At 38.2% G+C, this 16,327-nt stretch overlaps 1 protein-coding gene across 7 annotated transcripts; it reads right to left on the minus strand.

Moving 5' to 3' along the window:
* Nucleotides 1-2,126: 2,126 nt before the first annotated feature.
* LOC103703932 (uncharacterized) lies at nucleotides 2,127-16,085 on the minus strand. 7 transcript variants are annotated; one of them, XM_088708121.2, is made up of 6 exons: nucleotides 15,594-16,085; nucleotides 13,492-13,933; nucleotides 12,510-13,284; nucleotides 11,348-11,402; nucleotides 10,914-11,081; nucleotides 2,127-8,497 (listed from the first exon to the last, which is right to left on the minus strand). In XM_088708121.2, exons 2-5 carry the CDS (start codon nucleotides 13,891-13,893, stop codon nucleotides 10,937-10,939), a joined length of 1,377 nt encoding a protein of 458 aa, XP_088564247.2. In that variant the 5' UTR covers nucleotides 13,894-13,933; nucleotides 15,594-16,085; the 3' UTR covers nucleotides 2,127-8,497; nucleotides 10,914-10,936. The 7 variants fall into 7 exon arrangements, 6 of the variants coding, with proteins under 6 accessions (XP_088564247.2, XP_089782570.1, XP_088564248.2 ...); XM_089926444.1 differs by having other exon boundaries at nucleotides 2,127-11,081; nucleotides 15,594-16,083; XM_088708122.2 differs by having other exon boundaries at nucleotides 2,127-11,081; nucleotides 11,353-11,402; nucleotides 15,594-16,064.
* Nucleotides 16,086-16,327: the final 242 nt, after the last annotated feature.

The following is a 16,327-nucleotide window of genomic DNA, read 5'->3' on the forward strand; positions in this document are numbered from 1 at the left end:
CAAGAGGCCATGGGGCTATCATGCATTAGTTGCTGGAACTGTAGCCCCATATTATTGCTCAAATAGGGGATAGGAAGCTTTAAATGTGATGGCATTTGAAGAAATCTGAATTTTGCATCCCTCAATGCATATCCCTCATTGCAAAGATCCTTGATGTCACTAGACAGGGAAGATCTGCAACATGATACTGTTATATTACGCTTCACGCCAGATCTGACAACAAACTGGAAAAGTCTATTTCAGATCATAATCTACTTTTCTACTTCAACATCTGTTTTCCTGGATCAAACAGAGTTGCCCTGTGGAGTTCAACCACCAGTTTTGCCAGTGCAGCTAGATGGCAACAAGATAATATCAACATTTTATATTCAGCAGTACTAAATTTACACATGCATTTAGATTAGGGCCATCTGAAGTTCTGAACACAGTACTAAATTTACCATGATCACTCCCAGACCCCTCAACTACGTAGACCCAGTATATCACTAGATGCAGGGCAACTGGAAAATCAAATCAAATATTGTTCATGCAGCATTCAGATGTTTATTATCTACAAGATGTGTTCTTATAGCATTCCTTCTAAAATTTATATATTGAATATATCAAAGTTGAATATAGTAAAATACTTCAATAAATGAAAAAATATTACATTAAAAAAATAAAAAAGATACGGAGTATGTGACGAAAAATGGCATTTTGATCAGAAATGCTACTTAACATGAATAACATTCTCTAAAGCAGGTCTATAAGAGCTTAATATTTTTCAAGAGTATTTGAGGATAGAGCACCCCCGAGAGTGGTGGCGGACAGAGCCCTACTTCTTGGGGCGAAGATCCTTGATACTACTGCGTCGTCGTCCCTTGGATGGGCCAGAGAAATCTAGAACTCTCATTACGCTCTAGCAGCGCCCAGGCTTATGCTTATATCCTGGGAGCTCCCACCCCTTGGTTTTCTCAAGATAAAATTCGACGGTAGTATCAAAGAGGATGGTCGTTGTGGCATCGGTTTCGTCATCAGGGATCAACGAGCCAGGCTCGTAGCTGTCGGAGGTCGACGCATTTTCGATCAGTCCGTCGCAGGTGCCGAGGTTCGTGCTGCCTGCGAGGGTGTTTTCTATGCCAGACGGGTGCTGGGGGCAGAGCATATCATGATTGAGGGGACTCTACTATGGTGATCGAGAGGAACTTGGGGCCCGGGAGTGCCGTCAGGGGGACGCAGTTGCTTCATGATATTCGCCTTTTGTTAGGTGAATGTGTTGTATTTCGGGCCACCCATGTCTTCAAAGAGGCCAATAGTACTGTAGATTGGGTGGCATCATATGCAGCTCATCACTCCGGAGATTTTATCTGAGAGATCCACAACTCCATTTTGTCTCCCTTGTATTCTCTTCTATTGTCTGACTCTTTGGGCTATGTTCACACTAGGTGTGAGTGAGCTGCCGATGTACCAAAAAAAAAGAGTATTGATCCTTTTTGGATCTAGAAAGATCACTAAAGTTTTTAAACGAACAACAAAAACACAAATATATATTATATATTACAAAAAAGTGCTTCATTTTTTCTCATGAAGATGAACCCAAACAACGCTCTGGTAATGAAAGAAGGGAAAGAGAATAAATTCAAAAGCCTGCATTTAACAAAAAGCAAATAAAAGATCCCATGAGTTTCTTCCTTTTCGGTTTAGTAATATATACGTAGAGAAAAGGAACTAGTTGCAGGCATCCTTGCTAAACACCAATATTTTCTTAAATGCTGAAGTAATAAAGAAATAACATGAAAGGACAAGATGGCCTCACCTTGAAAGGTAGCTGCTACCTCTATATAAGGCAAACTTCGATACACTCGAGTGGATCTCCACTCAAATCTAGCCAGATCTAGATCGGATGATGGGAGTCTCATATCAATGATTTGAGTAATTGAATGTGATCTGCTATCTCTAAACTACTTACACTCCAAAAATTATGTAATTTGGAGACCCCTAGCCTATGCATCAAATGGTCAAAAATGTATTGTTTTGTATTATTTAAGTTGCCCATCTTTTTGCTCACTTGATGAATAAGCTAAAGATCTCCAAATCACATGACTTTTTGCATGCAAACAGTTTAGAAGTAATAGATCACATCTAAAGGCTTGGATCATCGATGTGGGATTTTTGTCGTCTGATCTAGACTTGACCATATGCGAGTGGAGATCCACTTAAGTATAGCCATCTCTTTCTCTCTCTCTCTAAATATATATATATATAGTCTTGACCGCTAAATCTCTACCTTGATCGTTCTATTCACCCCGCATCCAATAGATAAATCATCTTCGCTCAAAGAAGATAGGAGGCGAAAATAATGGACTAGAAAGCCGAAAGAACATCTTACAAGAACCTGAAAATTTTTTAAAAATAAGAATTTAGGAAAGGTGTGGTCAAAACTAAGTTATGGAAAGCAAAATTCAACACCAGTCATTGCTCCAACGATAGGACAGGTGAGCAAGAACAAAAACTAAAAGTCTTTTCTTGACAATTGCTTATCTCCACATTTACTTTCCTTAATTTCAAAGTTTTTCTTAGTTTTTTTTCCTATTTACTTTCTTAAGTTGTACAGCTTTTCTTAGTTATCTCCAATCCAGATTCTTTTAGATGCATAGCCCATAAAGATAATGTGACCTACAAAATGAAGCAACTAGTGGAGATAAGAGAAAAGGCCAGTACTACAACTTTTCATTTCTTCCAATACTAGAATACTGAAACATAAAATCTCTAAGAACCAAAATAAAATAATTCAAAAAAATGATCCATAAATACAATAGCCAAATGGAGGAGTAAGATTCAAAACATTACCTCCCTATTAGATTTGCTCCAACTCAGACATGATATAATTAATCTGAAATAAATTAGGTTACAAATAAAATATATCCAGTTCAGCTTCTTCCAATGATATTTAAACATGACCCTCCATTTGGTGCCAACATAAAGGTTTAAACAACACTATGATTAAATTTGGCTTATATAACTGCTTTTAAAAAATTTGGGGTTAGATCCTGCAAATCTATGCTTAAATCTTGTGAATCCACTTGCAAGATGGGTTGCAGGTTTCAGGGCTTGATCTACTTCGTGGGAACCTTTTCTTTCACATTTATAATGGTACTCACCAGCCAGCATCGCATCAAGAGATAAAAGGTAATTTCTTGTCCTTATATACTATGTCTTGTGCACATTAAATGATGATCGGACAATTTAGTCACAATATGTGTTATGTGTTAGTATCGAAGTTTTAAATCCATATCCTGGACCTGGTATTGATCAGGGACCAGGTTGGGCCAATATCAGGATGGTACTCTCCCAACACTTAGGATATGCTAGCATCCGGGTGTTTCACAGGTGTGCTGGTTTTTTATATTATTTTTTTTCTATGATTTGTTGTTTCTAATGATTGTTTAGATATTTTTAAGGCCATTCTGTCCTATAATTTAGGATTAAGGTATCGGCCATCCCAATCACCATCTCATTCGTACTAACCGGTACTTACAAGGACAACCTGACTTTTCATGTACCGGGGTCCCAAACCTGACATCTCACAAATCTGATCCGAGATGGCTGGAAGGGCTAGGACATAATCCTTTCCTAGTGTCTTTAATGTTTTCCACTTGGTCTATACCCTGGTCAGAGGTCTTTTAATTGACTATTTTAGCTGGTCATCAATATATATTATTGAATGTTGCAAGTTATGAGGTTAGCATAACAGGATATCTTTTAAATTGACAACAATTAGCATAACACGCTTGATTGATTCAAGCAGAAGGATAGGTAGTTGTGATCTTATGAAATGATAAAATGATATCTACTAGATCTCTTGCTGTTCTATTTAAAGTGGCTAAATATTTGCACATAATGTGAACACATAACCCAAAAAAAAGGTGAATCAGATGACCAACTATAATTTCATCACAAGCAGTATAGAAGACTGATACAAGAGGAGAGACAACATACAAGATGGTTGTGATTCCATCAATCAATGTGCTGTTTGGAACCAGATTTTCTTGATATCATCATTATGTAAACCATTTTGCAAATAACAGACTCGAAAGAAAACAGTACTAGACGAATTGCAGATAAGAGGCCAAAAATGTACATTTAGAGAGTTGGTCTTAAAATTATAGACTCATCTTCCTGACAGTATGTTTCATTTTCTTCCCCACTCATGTAATGAAAACCATCTCGGAAAAAGGAGAGCGAACTTCTAGAGAGAGAGGCTTTAGAATATTCATGCCACACCTTTTTCGCTATTAATACTGACAAAGCTTTTTCAGTTATATATATAGAAGTGATATTCAGACTTCACTTAACAGTTATCCATCCCATTCTGGATATCAAGGAAGCCTCTGTTCCGCTCTCATCTGCAAGTCGGGAAGGAGCAGCCTTTGAATATCTTTACCCAGCTCGGAGTTACATGAAGAAAATATACCAAATTGACTCTGACTAAATCAGAGCTTTGGTCTCAATTTGGTAACCATTATCATCCCATAGATATGAAATTCAATGGGATAAATTAAAAATTAGGTTAGAATTTAGTCCAATGAAAATTTGTGCAACTTAGTTACACCCTTACCAGGAGGAATGATAGATACTAATGCCTAATAGAAAAGAACTAACATTCAGGTGCAACTCTCCACTCAACTATCCATCTGTCACCACAGCACCCAACTGCCAATCTGTTGCCACGGACACTGATAATTTTATCTTCCATTTCAGTACAAGATATTAAGTTAAACCTCCATATAACGCTAGAAAATAGTTTACAGAGGAATAGACATGCTTAGATGGATAGACAGAGGGGGGGGAGAGAGAGAGAGAGAGAGAGAGAGAGAGAGAGGAACCAACATAATACTCCGAAGACAGAAGGTATATCTGTACAGTATTTTACATGTCAACTTCCTTTTTCAGCATTGATTTTATTTATGATGAGCTAGTAAAAGTTCTAAATTTTGATTGGACTTAGAGGCATCCGCGCATGCAATTTTACTAATTTTTCAAGAGAGGCATTCACAACAGCACAGACCAGAAAAGTCTAGGTTTCACTGTTTGTTTTCTGTTAGGCAAACTCCAGCATTCAGTATGAAACAAGATTTTATAATTTGATCAATTCATATATCACAAAAACTAAATCATATGTTAAACTTAATCTACCAGTGATCAAATTCTAATTTCAAGGGGAGATTCTCTGCCTGAAACATTTTTAGATTAAATTTTACCTAAGGACTAATGCATGCTAACTATGGTGCAGAAACTTATAGGCGCCATAGGAAGGAAATACAGTTTCATCAGCATGCTGAGGATGAACCCACTATATGCAGACAAAACTGCAATCAAACTACCACCTGAAAAACTGATATAACATAATCTACCGAACTAAAAAGAAAGGTGAGTGTGTTGCTTCAAAGCATACAAACAACAAATAAACATATAGAAGAGCCTTTCATCAATAAAAAATGAAAACTGAAAGAGAGAGTTCAACCCTTGAGTTGCCATATATCTGAAAACCTTTCAAAACATCTCATTTCGGCACCAGTGTATGCACAATATGCACAAGAAAACCTCCTTTCCCAAGGTTCTTTTACATAAAAGCGTTGAAACTTTACTGTCAAATCTAGCACCGAGGAATTAATGAGCAATCAAGAAACCATGAAAATCAACACACTTCAATAAAAGACTTAATTGGGAAAGCATCCCTTTCAGCATGAAAATCAAGGTATAAAACCATCAGATCAGGGGACCATATCTCTAAACATCACAAGAATTATTTTATTGGTTCTCATCCTTAAAATATATTTACTATATCCAATGCTTTTGACTCTACTGATCTTTTGTATTTCCAGCCTACGGCCCTTAGTCTCAATAACCTTTGCATATAGAATATCTTTTAAAATACATGGCCAACAACTTGCAGTCCATGCAAGGATACTCCTAGGGATGGCGATCTTGACCTGAACTAATTTACTTGACCTTATCTGGACACGACCCATTCAACCCAAAAAATTTGTTCCATAGATCGGGTTTAGGTCACAAAGCAGATAAAGCTGACCCATTAATTGGTCAGGTCAGATTCAAGTCGAACCAATCAAACTAATGTTTTACATAAACTAAATGATAATGATGATGCATTAACACGAGTATTAGTAAAAGGCTAAAAGCAATTCCATAACCTGTTCTCATCCCTTCTCTTCATACCTCAGTCGCAGTTGGTTATTCCTTATTGCTCTCTCTTCCTCTTCACTTTTCCTCTCCTCTTCCCCCCTTTCCTCCTCTCCTTGAGATCAAGCCTCCACTGATCATCCCCTGTAGCACCTATCACATTCCATCACACCACCATGGCCACTGCTGATCCAGCCATCCCACTACCTGAGCTGGCCACACCAACACAGGTCTAGCTTCCACACCACCAAATTAGGATGCCCAATTGCTAGATTGAACCATTTCATTGCCCAATTTGACCACCCCACTACCAAATCAGGCCACTCCAGTGCTAGATCTGTACACCCTACCACTAGATCCAATCATGCCAACACAAATCTGGCCACCACACTGCCATATCAGCAGCAGCTCCCCAGCTAGATTAGGCCATTCTAACATAGATCCAACTGACCCATCACCAGATCTGAATTGCCTACCCACCACTCAATGCAGCCAACTCAATGATACTTATCTGTATTATGACTAATCCAGCTGCCTCATCACCATCTGCGACCAACAATCGCTAGATCTGGCTGGCATGTAACTACTCCCTATTACCTTCTCTTAGAAGGGTAAATAAATCAGACTCGGACAGCTGGGTTGATCCTGGGTAGGGTTAAGTCGTTCATGGCTCATCTGCTAGCAGGTTGGTTCAGTTTCAAGTCAACCTCATATGAGCTTCATCTAGGAGACTGACCCCAGCAGAATCGGACACATTGCTGCCCCTAGATCCTCCAATCTTTAACCTTCAAATCAAAAATAACATTGTACATCTCCTTCTGCCTATCAATGAGTTCTCTGCCTTTCTTTTGTCCATGCATGCCTAGATCTCAACATCCAAAATAATCTCTTTGTCCATCCAGATTCCAGAATTAGATTTTGTTCATAGAATATCTCCAACATCTAAAGGGCCAATCTGAAATAGGACGATATAAGAATTTTTAGCTTACACTGAACCAGTTTCACTACGTAAAACAGAAACATTATCAATTACACCTCCTGCGAAGCATATTAGTTTCAGTTGGATAAATTATTGGAATATTGGTGGCATGAAATTTGTATAATTTTCTGCACAATTTCAAAGCATTAGGACCCTGTCTAACCACAAAAAAAAGGGTAAAGTTCTGAATTTCAAATTAAATCCTTGATCACAACTTATATTACTCCATCAGAATTCTCCCTTCTCTCCATAATCATAGACTGTGAATCCTATTTTAAGTCTAGAACTGAGACTCCTAAGGATGCTAAATTCATATCTCATGGTTTGACGCAAGAGCTACATATTTTCAACTTCTTTTCCCTGTTCAAAATTTTCATTTACAATCTCCAAAGCAATTACCAAAGGTTAGAAGTTCTTAGAAGTTTGCAAATCTTGAAGGCATTTACTTACATTTTCCACTCTTAAGCAGGAAAAATGAAAAGAAAAGAAAAGAAAATGGCACAAGTAGCCCTTATTGTGTGCCCCGAAACTACTCATGCCTATCCTATTATATTAACAGGCAAACCTTTTATATTCAAAGAAAAGACTACCCAATCTTGATCTTGATCTCTAAGAAAGTACACAACATGCCCGGATGCATTACTGATATTTCCATCTTCCTAATGAAAACATATAGAATCTTTACGGCATACCTTAGTTCTGACCATGGAGACAAAAGTCACAAAACATCCTCAACATTCTAAAATTCTGATTTGCTTAGTTCAGTCCTTCAGTGCATCAACAGTACTGAAAGTTTCTGCCAAAAAAAATGTTCCTTTTGCTTGGAATATTAAGCAAAAAGAAAACATTTATTCTAGATAAAGAAAGATTCTTTATGCAATGACTACCCCCAGCAGAATAACCCCAGAAGCAGCAAGAAACTTTAAGAGGCTATTGCCAGATTTGCAGCTCAGGTTATGTAAAAGCCCTCTTCACTAGATTATGTGAGAATGGGCGCCACTATTAGGTCAAATATAGAGTTCATTTTTCATACCATTGCAGACAGTATTGTACTGTGTTTGGCAAAATAGAAATACTAGCTGCTACACTATATGAAATGCATAAAAATATTATAATTGGACAAAGATGGTCTCCAAAATTTATCACTGTTAGAAACTTCCACAAATTTATTTACACCCACAACAATTTTTGGAAGGAAGAAGGTGAAGACAGCATAAAAATAAATAGTTGTGGAAAAGAAAAAAATACCATTTCATCAATCTTGACAGACCTGAACCAGCACTCCATAAATGCAAACTTAAACTTTTAGATATGGGCATCCAGCATTCACATTTTTACCTGAATTCCACCATCATATCCAACTTAAAGTACCAGAGACATCTCAACAAATAGCATATCAAGCTAGACAGGGATGATTTAATGCTAATCAATTGAAGCTCAATTTTAGATCCCATTCAACAAAACATATTAATGCCAAACAAAAATATGATGTTTTACCAAATACAACTTAAATCTGAAATCCATTCATATGAATGGTATGAGTTTAAATCATTTGACTTTTCCTAGTTTTCCAAAGGAATTTTTGGAGAAGTGAGAGTAAAGAGTGAAACATGGATCTATCTGTTTCAAAAACTTAAACCACATGCTCCTAGCCTGTAAGAGATCAGAATCACATTACTTTGCTTGGGACATGCCCGCATGTCCAAAAGAATGCTTTTCACAAAAATATTATAATTGCTAATTTAGCATGATATAAACACGGAAGATCGACAAGTCTTGCATAATTAATAAAATGCTTATGGTCATGCTCCAGATTTGCATATGAAAACCAGGTTATTATGAAGCTAGTTTTCTGTTAATTTTTTTAATTAAAAAAAAATTCCACATGATTTCCATTAATGCCATACGCCAACCAAATATGAAATTGGGCAGAAAATCCTATAGGATTTGTGGATTGGCCCAATACAAGCAGCAAGATCATAGGTTGGGCTAGGCAAAAAATCCAGGATAGCTTTGGAGTGGACCGGCACGAATCTAATAGGCATATCTTTTTTTTCTCCCTATGGAATTCAGGCCAGCCCACTCCAAAGCTATTTTTGGATGTTTTATGAATACAAGCTTAGCTCAAGCCTGTAGCCTGTGATCTTACTGGTTGTACTGGCCCAATCCACGAATCCTATGGGATCTTCAGCCCAATCCTATAGGAAATCCAAACATGCCCTTACAGTTAAAAGTTTCCCTAAAAAGTTAGTTTCCTATAACCATGGTCTGCTGAACCGACCTGTACCGGTCGGTTCAGCCTGTACCGAACCAGTGCCGACGGGCATCGGTACGGTACAACGTATAGAAACGGTTCCGACCCAAACTGGGCCGAAATCGATTGGTTCCGTAATTAGACCGGCTTGAACCGGACCGGTTCACGCCGGTACCGGCTTGTACCGATGCGAACCGGGCCAGTTCGCACCGGTACAAGCCGGTACCGGTGCAAACCAGGCACCGGTCCAAGCCACTCTTTCCCCGCGCGGGGGGGCGCGGGGAAGCGCGCCCCGCGCACGGATAAGAGCGCCCACGCGGCTGGAGCCCGCGTGGGTGGCATTTAACGCGTCCGCGCGGACGCAATTTTTTTTGGGAAACGCGCGCGGACGCGTGAGTGGAGAACGTGCGCCCGCGCGCGATTCCCCGTGCAGGAACCGCGCCCGCGCGCTTCCCCAGTAGGGAATCGCGCCCGAGCGCGGTTCCCCGCGCGGGGCACCGTGCCCACGAGGGCTGCCAGCCCGCGTGGGGGCATTAAATGCCACAGAGTGGCATTAAATGCCACTCTGTGGCATTTGACGGGTCCGCGTGCGTCCGCGGATGCATTTTTTTTTGTTTTTTTTGGGAATCGCGCGCGGACGCGCGACAGGAGAACGCACGCCCGCGCGCGAGGAACCCTCGCAGGAACCGCGCCCGCGCGCGAGTCCCCAGCAGGGAATCGCGCTCGAGCGCGGTTCCCCGCGTGGGGGCATTAAATGCCATAGAGTGGCCTAATGCCACTCTGTGGCATTTGACGTGTCCGTGAACCTTGCCTATAACACTGTAGCAAGTATCTACTATACAGTTTTTTTTCAAAAACAAAAAAGTCTCCTTCCATTGTTTGGCAATTAGAAGACAACAAAAAGAGAGAAAAGTAAGAAGGAAATGTATGGCGAATTTTTTGAAAAACAAGGCATAAGAGTTTTTTTTCCTAATAGGCAGTGATTTTCATATAGATAACAAAAGCTAAATGGATAAGAATAACTTACCCAGATCCTGACCACTTTCTCTACAACTTCCTCTACAATTTATTAGTTCGACCAAATATGAGAAAATTCTTGATTTTATTTTATTTTATTTCTCTTTAATGATTTAGCACCTTTCTTTCAGTTTCTCAACAACCAAACTGAGCCTCAACTTTTGCTACAATATCCAATCTATACTATAGAATTCAACTCTACTATACTATGGATTATCCAAAACAACATTGATTTAGCACACATCAATTGGACTCCCCAGGTCCATAGCACATTAGGATTCCTTAGACAATCCATCCTATGCCTAGTAATATAAAAGTGATATTAATAAATATGCCTAGTAATATAAAAGTGATATTAATAAATGAACTATCTTGTTCTAGGTTTTTCATGTGTGATAGATGAGTTGAGGCACTTTGCAGTGTAACTTGCCTTCTCTTGATCAAATATTTAATCATCTAAACAAAAAATTGTAAATTTCTTACCACATTGTAATACTGCTACGGTGCTACCACATGCTCGTTCCATATCTACTAAGTTCTGGACCATCATTTTCCTCAAAGAAATATGTATAATTATACAAATGCATGCACCGCTTCAAAAGCTCATTTTTCTGTTGTTCTAAATACCACTCAAACTTCTTGAGATAAAGTCTGTTCATGGTAGAAAGAATAATTAGAACACAATGAAAAAAGTGAATCTTTTCTATAAGCTAAACAAAACTAAGAACAAGATCGTTACTGCATATACATAATTAAAAGCATCAGCAGTCCACCATGTATCCCAAGCATTAAGCAAGCCTAACATAGAACAAACTAAAAGATTTGATGACGCCAATTTATCATCTTATGCTGACTTGTTTGTAAGAATCAGATGGAAATGTTGCCACATTGTTCGAAGTGCAAAGCATGTGACAAACCTCACCATCATCAGGGACCAACGGAAGCATGCTTTACAAGCCTCCAGCATTGACCCTGGAAAAGGCATGAGAATATCAAATATGTCCACAAAACGGAACACTCTTACAAAGCAAAATTTTATTAATGAAATCAAAGCACTGAAAAGTTTATATTCAAAAAAAAAAATTGACAAATAAAGGGCGCAGAAAAGGAAGTCAAGGGTTTCACAAAATTATTGATGCAAAGAACTCCATCAATATTGACCAAAATCAGAGACATTTTAAGGATGTAACAACCATAAATCATTGAATGTCAATTACTAATGATACATCTTAATGAGATTTCACAAAATGCTCATCCAGCACCACAAATAAAGCAGCAAATTGACAATAAGCAACAAATGTTGATTGGTTGCACAGATTAAGGATTTCCATCATTTTGATGCAATGAACACCACAATTTAACCAAAGGAGAAAAGGCACATTTGTCATGGATGTGTACATGAGATGCACCTATGAATGAGATTTTGCATGTCCCAAAATCAGCATCTAAACCATCCAAATAACCCTTTACATAATGAATCCTGTCAATTTCTTCTACAAAAAGAAAGCATTTTCGGTGATAGAGAAAGTTCCAGGTTCCTTTTGTAAACAGTTATCATTTGTAGCATAATGTTTAAGGTTGGAGCAATACTGGTTGATCACCCATCTTGACAGGGCTCAAAGAGTGAGGAGCTGGTGGTCAATGACTTCAAATCTTCTTAGATATAAAAGTTACACTAAGAGACACAACCAGTTCTTTCCTACAAATATTATTTGTAATAAACTTTGCACCTTCCACAGAATGATTTCTTAATATAATTCATCATCATGCAACATCTTAAAATACTGAAAACAAAGTAGAGCCAATCAAATAACCATACAATGAAACCAGAAACAAATTAACACCAAAATCAGGTTAAAAAAATTCAAGATAGGATAATTCATTGCTTAATTGAAGTTTATAATACAATTTTTGTCACAGTAGTTTGCTGTCTTGATAGTCAATACAGCATTTGAATGCCCAAGATGCAGCTATACTTTGACTCCCCACATTAAAATGCAATGAAAAAATATAGCTAGTAAATCTGAGGATAGAAGAAAAAAGTATTCTACAACGACCAAAGTATGGCTTCTGCTTAACTGAGAGGGATTGTGCCTATTTCGGAAGACACTAAATTCTTTAGCTCCAATAAATGTTCATCATTTGATATGTTTAGCATAAGGCGCAGGTTTGTCATCAATGCCTCCTGTTCCCAACTAATGGGCCCAGAAGCATACAATGCCATCATAGTGGAACGGTAGGCGTGCAACTCCAGCTGATGAGTTTCTGTTGGTAACACCTCTTCAGTAGGAAGAGACGATTCTCTTCCTGACCCACAAGAAATTTCAGCATCATCTGAATGACTAGACAAATCTTGGGTAGGAACCATTCCAGGACACTGGAGTGATCTATATGGGCTATTGCTGGTACTGCAACTACCAACAGAGGATGAGGTACTCTCAGCATCACTAGGTTCTGAACTTGTTACAGGAAAATATTTAATATTGATATTTGGCAATCCCCTCCATGAGGCCATTTTAGAAAACCCAGTCATTCTGTTGTTTAACGAAGCAAGCAAGCATTTTTCACCCAGTACCCTTCGTGGGGAAGCAACAACATCTACCTTTTCCCAGGGCTGGAGGGAACGCCCTCCGCCCCTTTGCTCACACCGTCCATATTTCTCAAGTGCCCTCATCTTTCTGCTAGCTTCAGTGCATCTCTCAACAGGTTGTGATGAGACTCGTGGCCTTTTCTTCATGCCTCTTGAGAGCACAACAGCATTATGACTTTCTAGACATGGCCAAGGCCTCTGGCAGCTGAATTTCTTTCCTTTTGACAGATTGCTTATCATTCTACGATCATGTTTTCCAGAATCCTGGAAACAAATGCAAAACTAGTAAGACACCACCAAAAGAACAAGAAGAATGACCAATGCAATTTAATTTAATTCAATAAATACAAATATAAGCAAGTCCAAGTCAGTATAGAGTTAGCAGACAGATAAAATGGTGATACATGTGAAAAACAAAATGGACTATTGTAGACATTGCATGATGTCAACAAAGGGATTGAACGATGCTACCTTTTGAATCACAACCCATTTTCCATCTAGCCAAGATTGTCGCAGCCTGAGGTCAGATACATGGACTTTGAACTCCCTCGAGGATCCAAGAAGCCTTACAAAAAAGTAACCATCGCCACCAACCCTCAAAACCTCTGAAAGCTTCCACGAGCTATTGTCCAAGACCTCAGCAATGTCTCCAGGCACCCAATCACTTGGGCTTTTCACCAACGGTGGACATGGTCTAATGGCCTTTCTTGATACTCTTTCCACAGCTGCACCCATGTTTGCTGGATAACTATCATACTTAACATAGTAGTTCTGCCCATTGCCGGAGATTATCTCAGCACACCACCAAGAGCCTGATGGCACCTCCCTCTTGTTCAATACCTCCACCTTATTTCCTTTCTTGAATAATCTCATGATAACAAAGATGACAGGCCCCAATTGTAAACGCTGATTTCTAAAACAATGGAAATCGGGAAAAAAATAAATAGGAGGATTTTGAGATTGGAATGAAACCATAACAGTAATCTATCATGATAATCAAATTTCAACCATAAGAAACATAAAAGCAAACAAGAAAGCATGAACCAAACTGTGTGAAAACATAAATTTCCATAACAAAGAACAAACTCTAAGATCATGGAACATGGAATAAAAATAACAGAAAACAGAGAAGATATATTAAAGAAAAAAAGAAAACAGCAGCAATTTTGACATCGGTTATGAGCACTTTAAGAATTGTTCACTTTTTCTTAGAGGGAAAACTGATATTTACTATGTTAGCATCAATTATCAGAACAATAAGACTTCTGCAAAAAGTTTAGGGAAAGCACAAGCCTTTGGGTTTCCATAAGAAATAGGTTGCATGAAAGAAACATTCTGCCTCCACACATGATCCCATACATGCTTCTTTTGACAAGGAATTGGCAAGACATTGAGTTATACAGACAGGATGCAAGAGATTTGAACAATAAATTTCTTCAAAACCTTAGCAGCAGTTGGAACTTTATAGAAGACCGATTTTCCAAGAAAACCCAGTAATTTCAACCAAAAAAAAAAAGAAAACCCAGTAATCACCCAAATTTCGTTTCGTGAACAAGACAACAAGGGATGCAGAACATATTGTCAAACAAGAAACAGCGTATGTTGGCAAGAGCAAAGGTCATCCAACATGTACAGGTAAAAGAAACTCAGTAATTACAGAAAACATTAGAAGAAACCAATCAACCTTCAAATAGAAAAGATGGAAACGAGGATGAAAAAGAAAATCAACAGGAGTAATTAAGAATCATCATAACAACAAAAAAAGAGGCCAGTTAACAAGAGGTAACCAGGCTGCGTTAGAATACACACCCATAGGAGTGGTTAGGAGTCACCAATAACAAAAAAAAAAGAGAGAGAGAAGTAAACAGTAGCCAACCAGACGACGTCATACCAGATAGCAAATGCTAAGATCATCAAACATCAAAAATATCTAGAGAAGAAAGCAAAGAAAATCTCATCAGCCCAATAAGAATGCATCAAACATGACGGCAACAACAAAGAAAACCCCAAAATTACCTACTAATCGGCATATAAGATCAAGAAAATATTAGACTGCAGCAATTTTAACATCAGTTAGTTTAAATTTGATTGCTCATTTCTTTGAGGAAAAAACTCTGAAATTTGATTAATTTAGCATCAAAGTAATCAGAACATCCAGAGTACTGACAAGAACATCAATCACCAGACAACAAGAGTTCGAGCGTCAAAACTCAAATATCAGATAATCTCACGTATGATTTCTTACAGAGAGTTGTTAGTACATCCAGTTACGCAAACCAAGACATATTGTTTCAGAACCCTGACAATGGTCGGAACCCTGATCAAGACAAGTTTTCAAGAAAATCCAATAATCACCTAAAACTCGCTTCATGATCAACAAAAGGAAAAAAATCGTCATAAAACGTATAAAGACAACAAATCAACAATAATGTCAAGAAATATTAACAAGAATTCAAGACCGTCGAACGCATGCAGACAAAAAAAGAAACCGATCAACCTTGATCCAAAACCATGAGATAAATAGGGAAGATTGATATAGCAACAATTCAGGAAGAAAATTTAAGATTGCTCACCTTCTTTATTGACAGCAAAGGAGGAGATCGAACGAGCCCAAGAAGATGGGGAAGAATGGATTCTTGGATTTTATATGTATATGATATATGTAAAAAAAATCCTTTGTTTCCTCCTCCTTGTGATCCCGGGTAATAATTTCTGGGGGAATTTGGACGGAATTAGGAGGAAAAAAAATGGGATGGAGGGGCGTATATAATCCGATCTTTCGCTTGCTTCTCGAGTCCCCCTTGAAGCCGAGCCTATCTCAGCCGTCGATAGGACCGTTATTTTGCTTTGTTGGTGAGATTCATATAAAACCTCCGACCCAGATCGAGAGAAAATGGACGGTCGATGATCAGTAAGTTTTGATATCCAAAGATTTGGGTGATTTTAGCTTCGTGGTCGCGTCTCTCCGTCTGAGATGACTTGTTAGGTGGGCTTGGGGATGTTTGCTTATTTCATTACTTTATCTAGATGCAGCGAAGGGAAGGTCCAAAGCCCCTGTATTTATACTTGAGTTAAAATAAATAGATACTTATTTGATTGAGTAAATATGGACTTATAATTGACGATTTAAAATTACAAAAGAAAATTTTCTTTTTTCTAAAAAGACTAGTTAAACCAAGCTAGAAACTAAACTTCTTTGTCTAGACAATAAATGATTTGAGTAAATAAAAAAAATCATGATCATTTGTTGTAAGTAACTATTAGTACGTAGCTAGTATTGGGCAAGTATAATCTACATGGGTGGAAG

This window comes from Phoenix dactylifera, chromosome 12 (genome assembly GCF_051530095.1).
Source record: "Phoenix dactylifera cultivar Ajwa chromosome 12, Ajwa_hap1_PhDact_Kaust_v1.1, whole genome shotgun sequence".
NCBI classification, from domain to species: Eukaryota; Viridiplantae; Streptophyta; class Magnoliopsida; order Arecales; family Arecaceae; genus Phoenix; species Phoenix dactylifera.

What these genes read in the sequence shown, in the direction of transcription:
- LOC103703932 (XM_088708121.2), bottom strand. Translation starts at nt 13,893, where the DNA reads ATGAGATTATTCAAGAAAGGAAATAAGGTGGAGGTATTGAACAAGAGG. An exon ending in AATGGGTTGTGATTCAAAAG is followed by an intron (nt 13,285 to 13,491) that starts GTAGCATCGTTC and finishes ATTTGTTTCCAG; the next exon opens with GATTCTGGAAAACATGATCG. An exon ending in TGGTCCCTGATGATGGTGAG is followed by an intron (nt 11,082 to 11,347) that starts GTTTGTCACATG and finishes TACCATGAACAG; the next exon opens with ACTTTATCTCAAGAAGTTTG.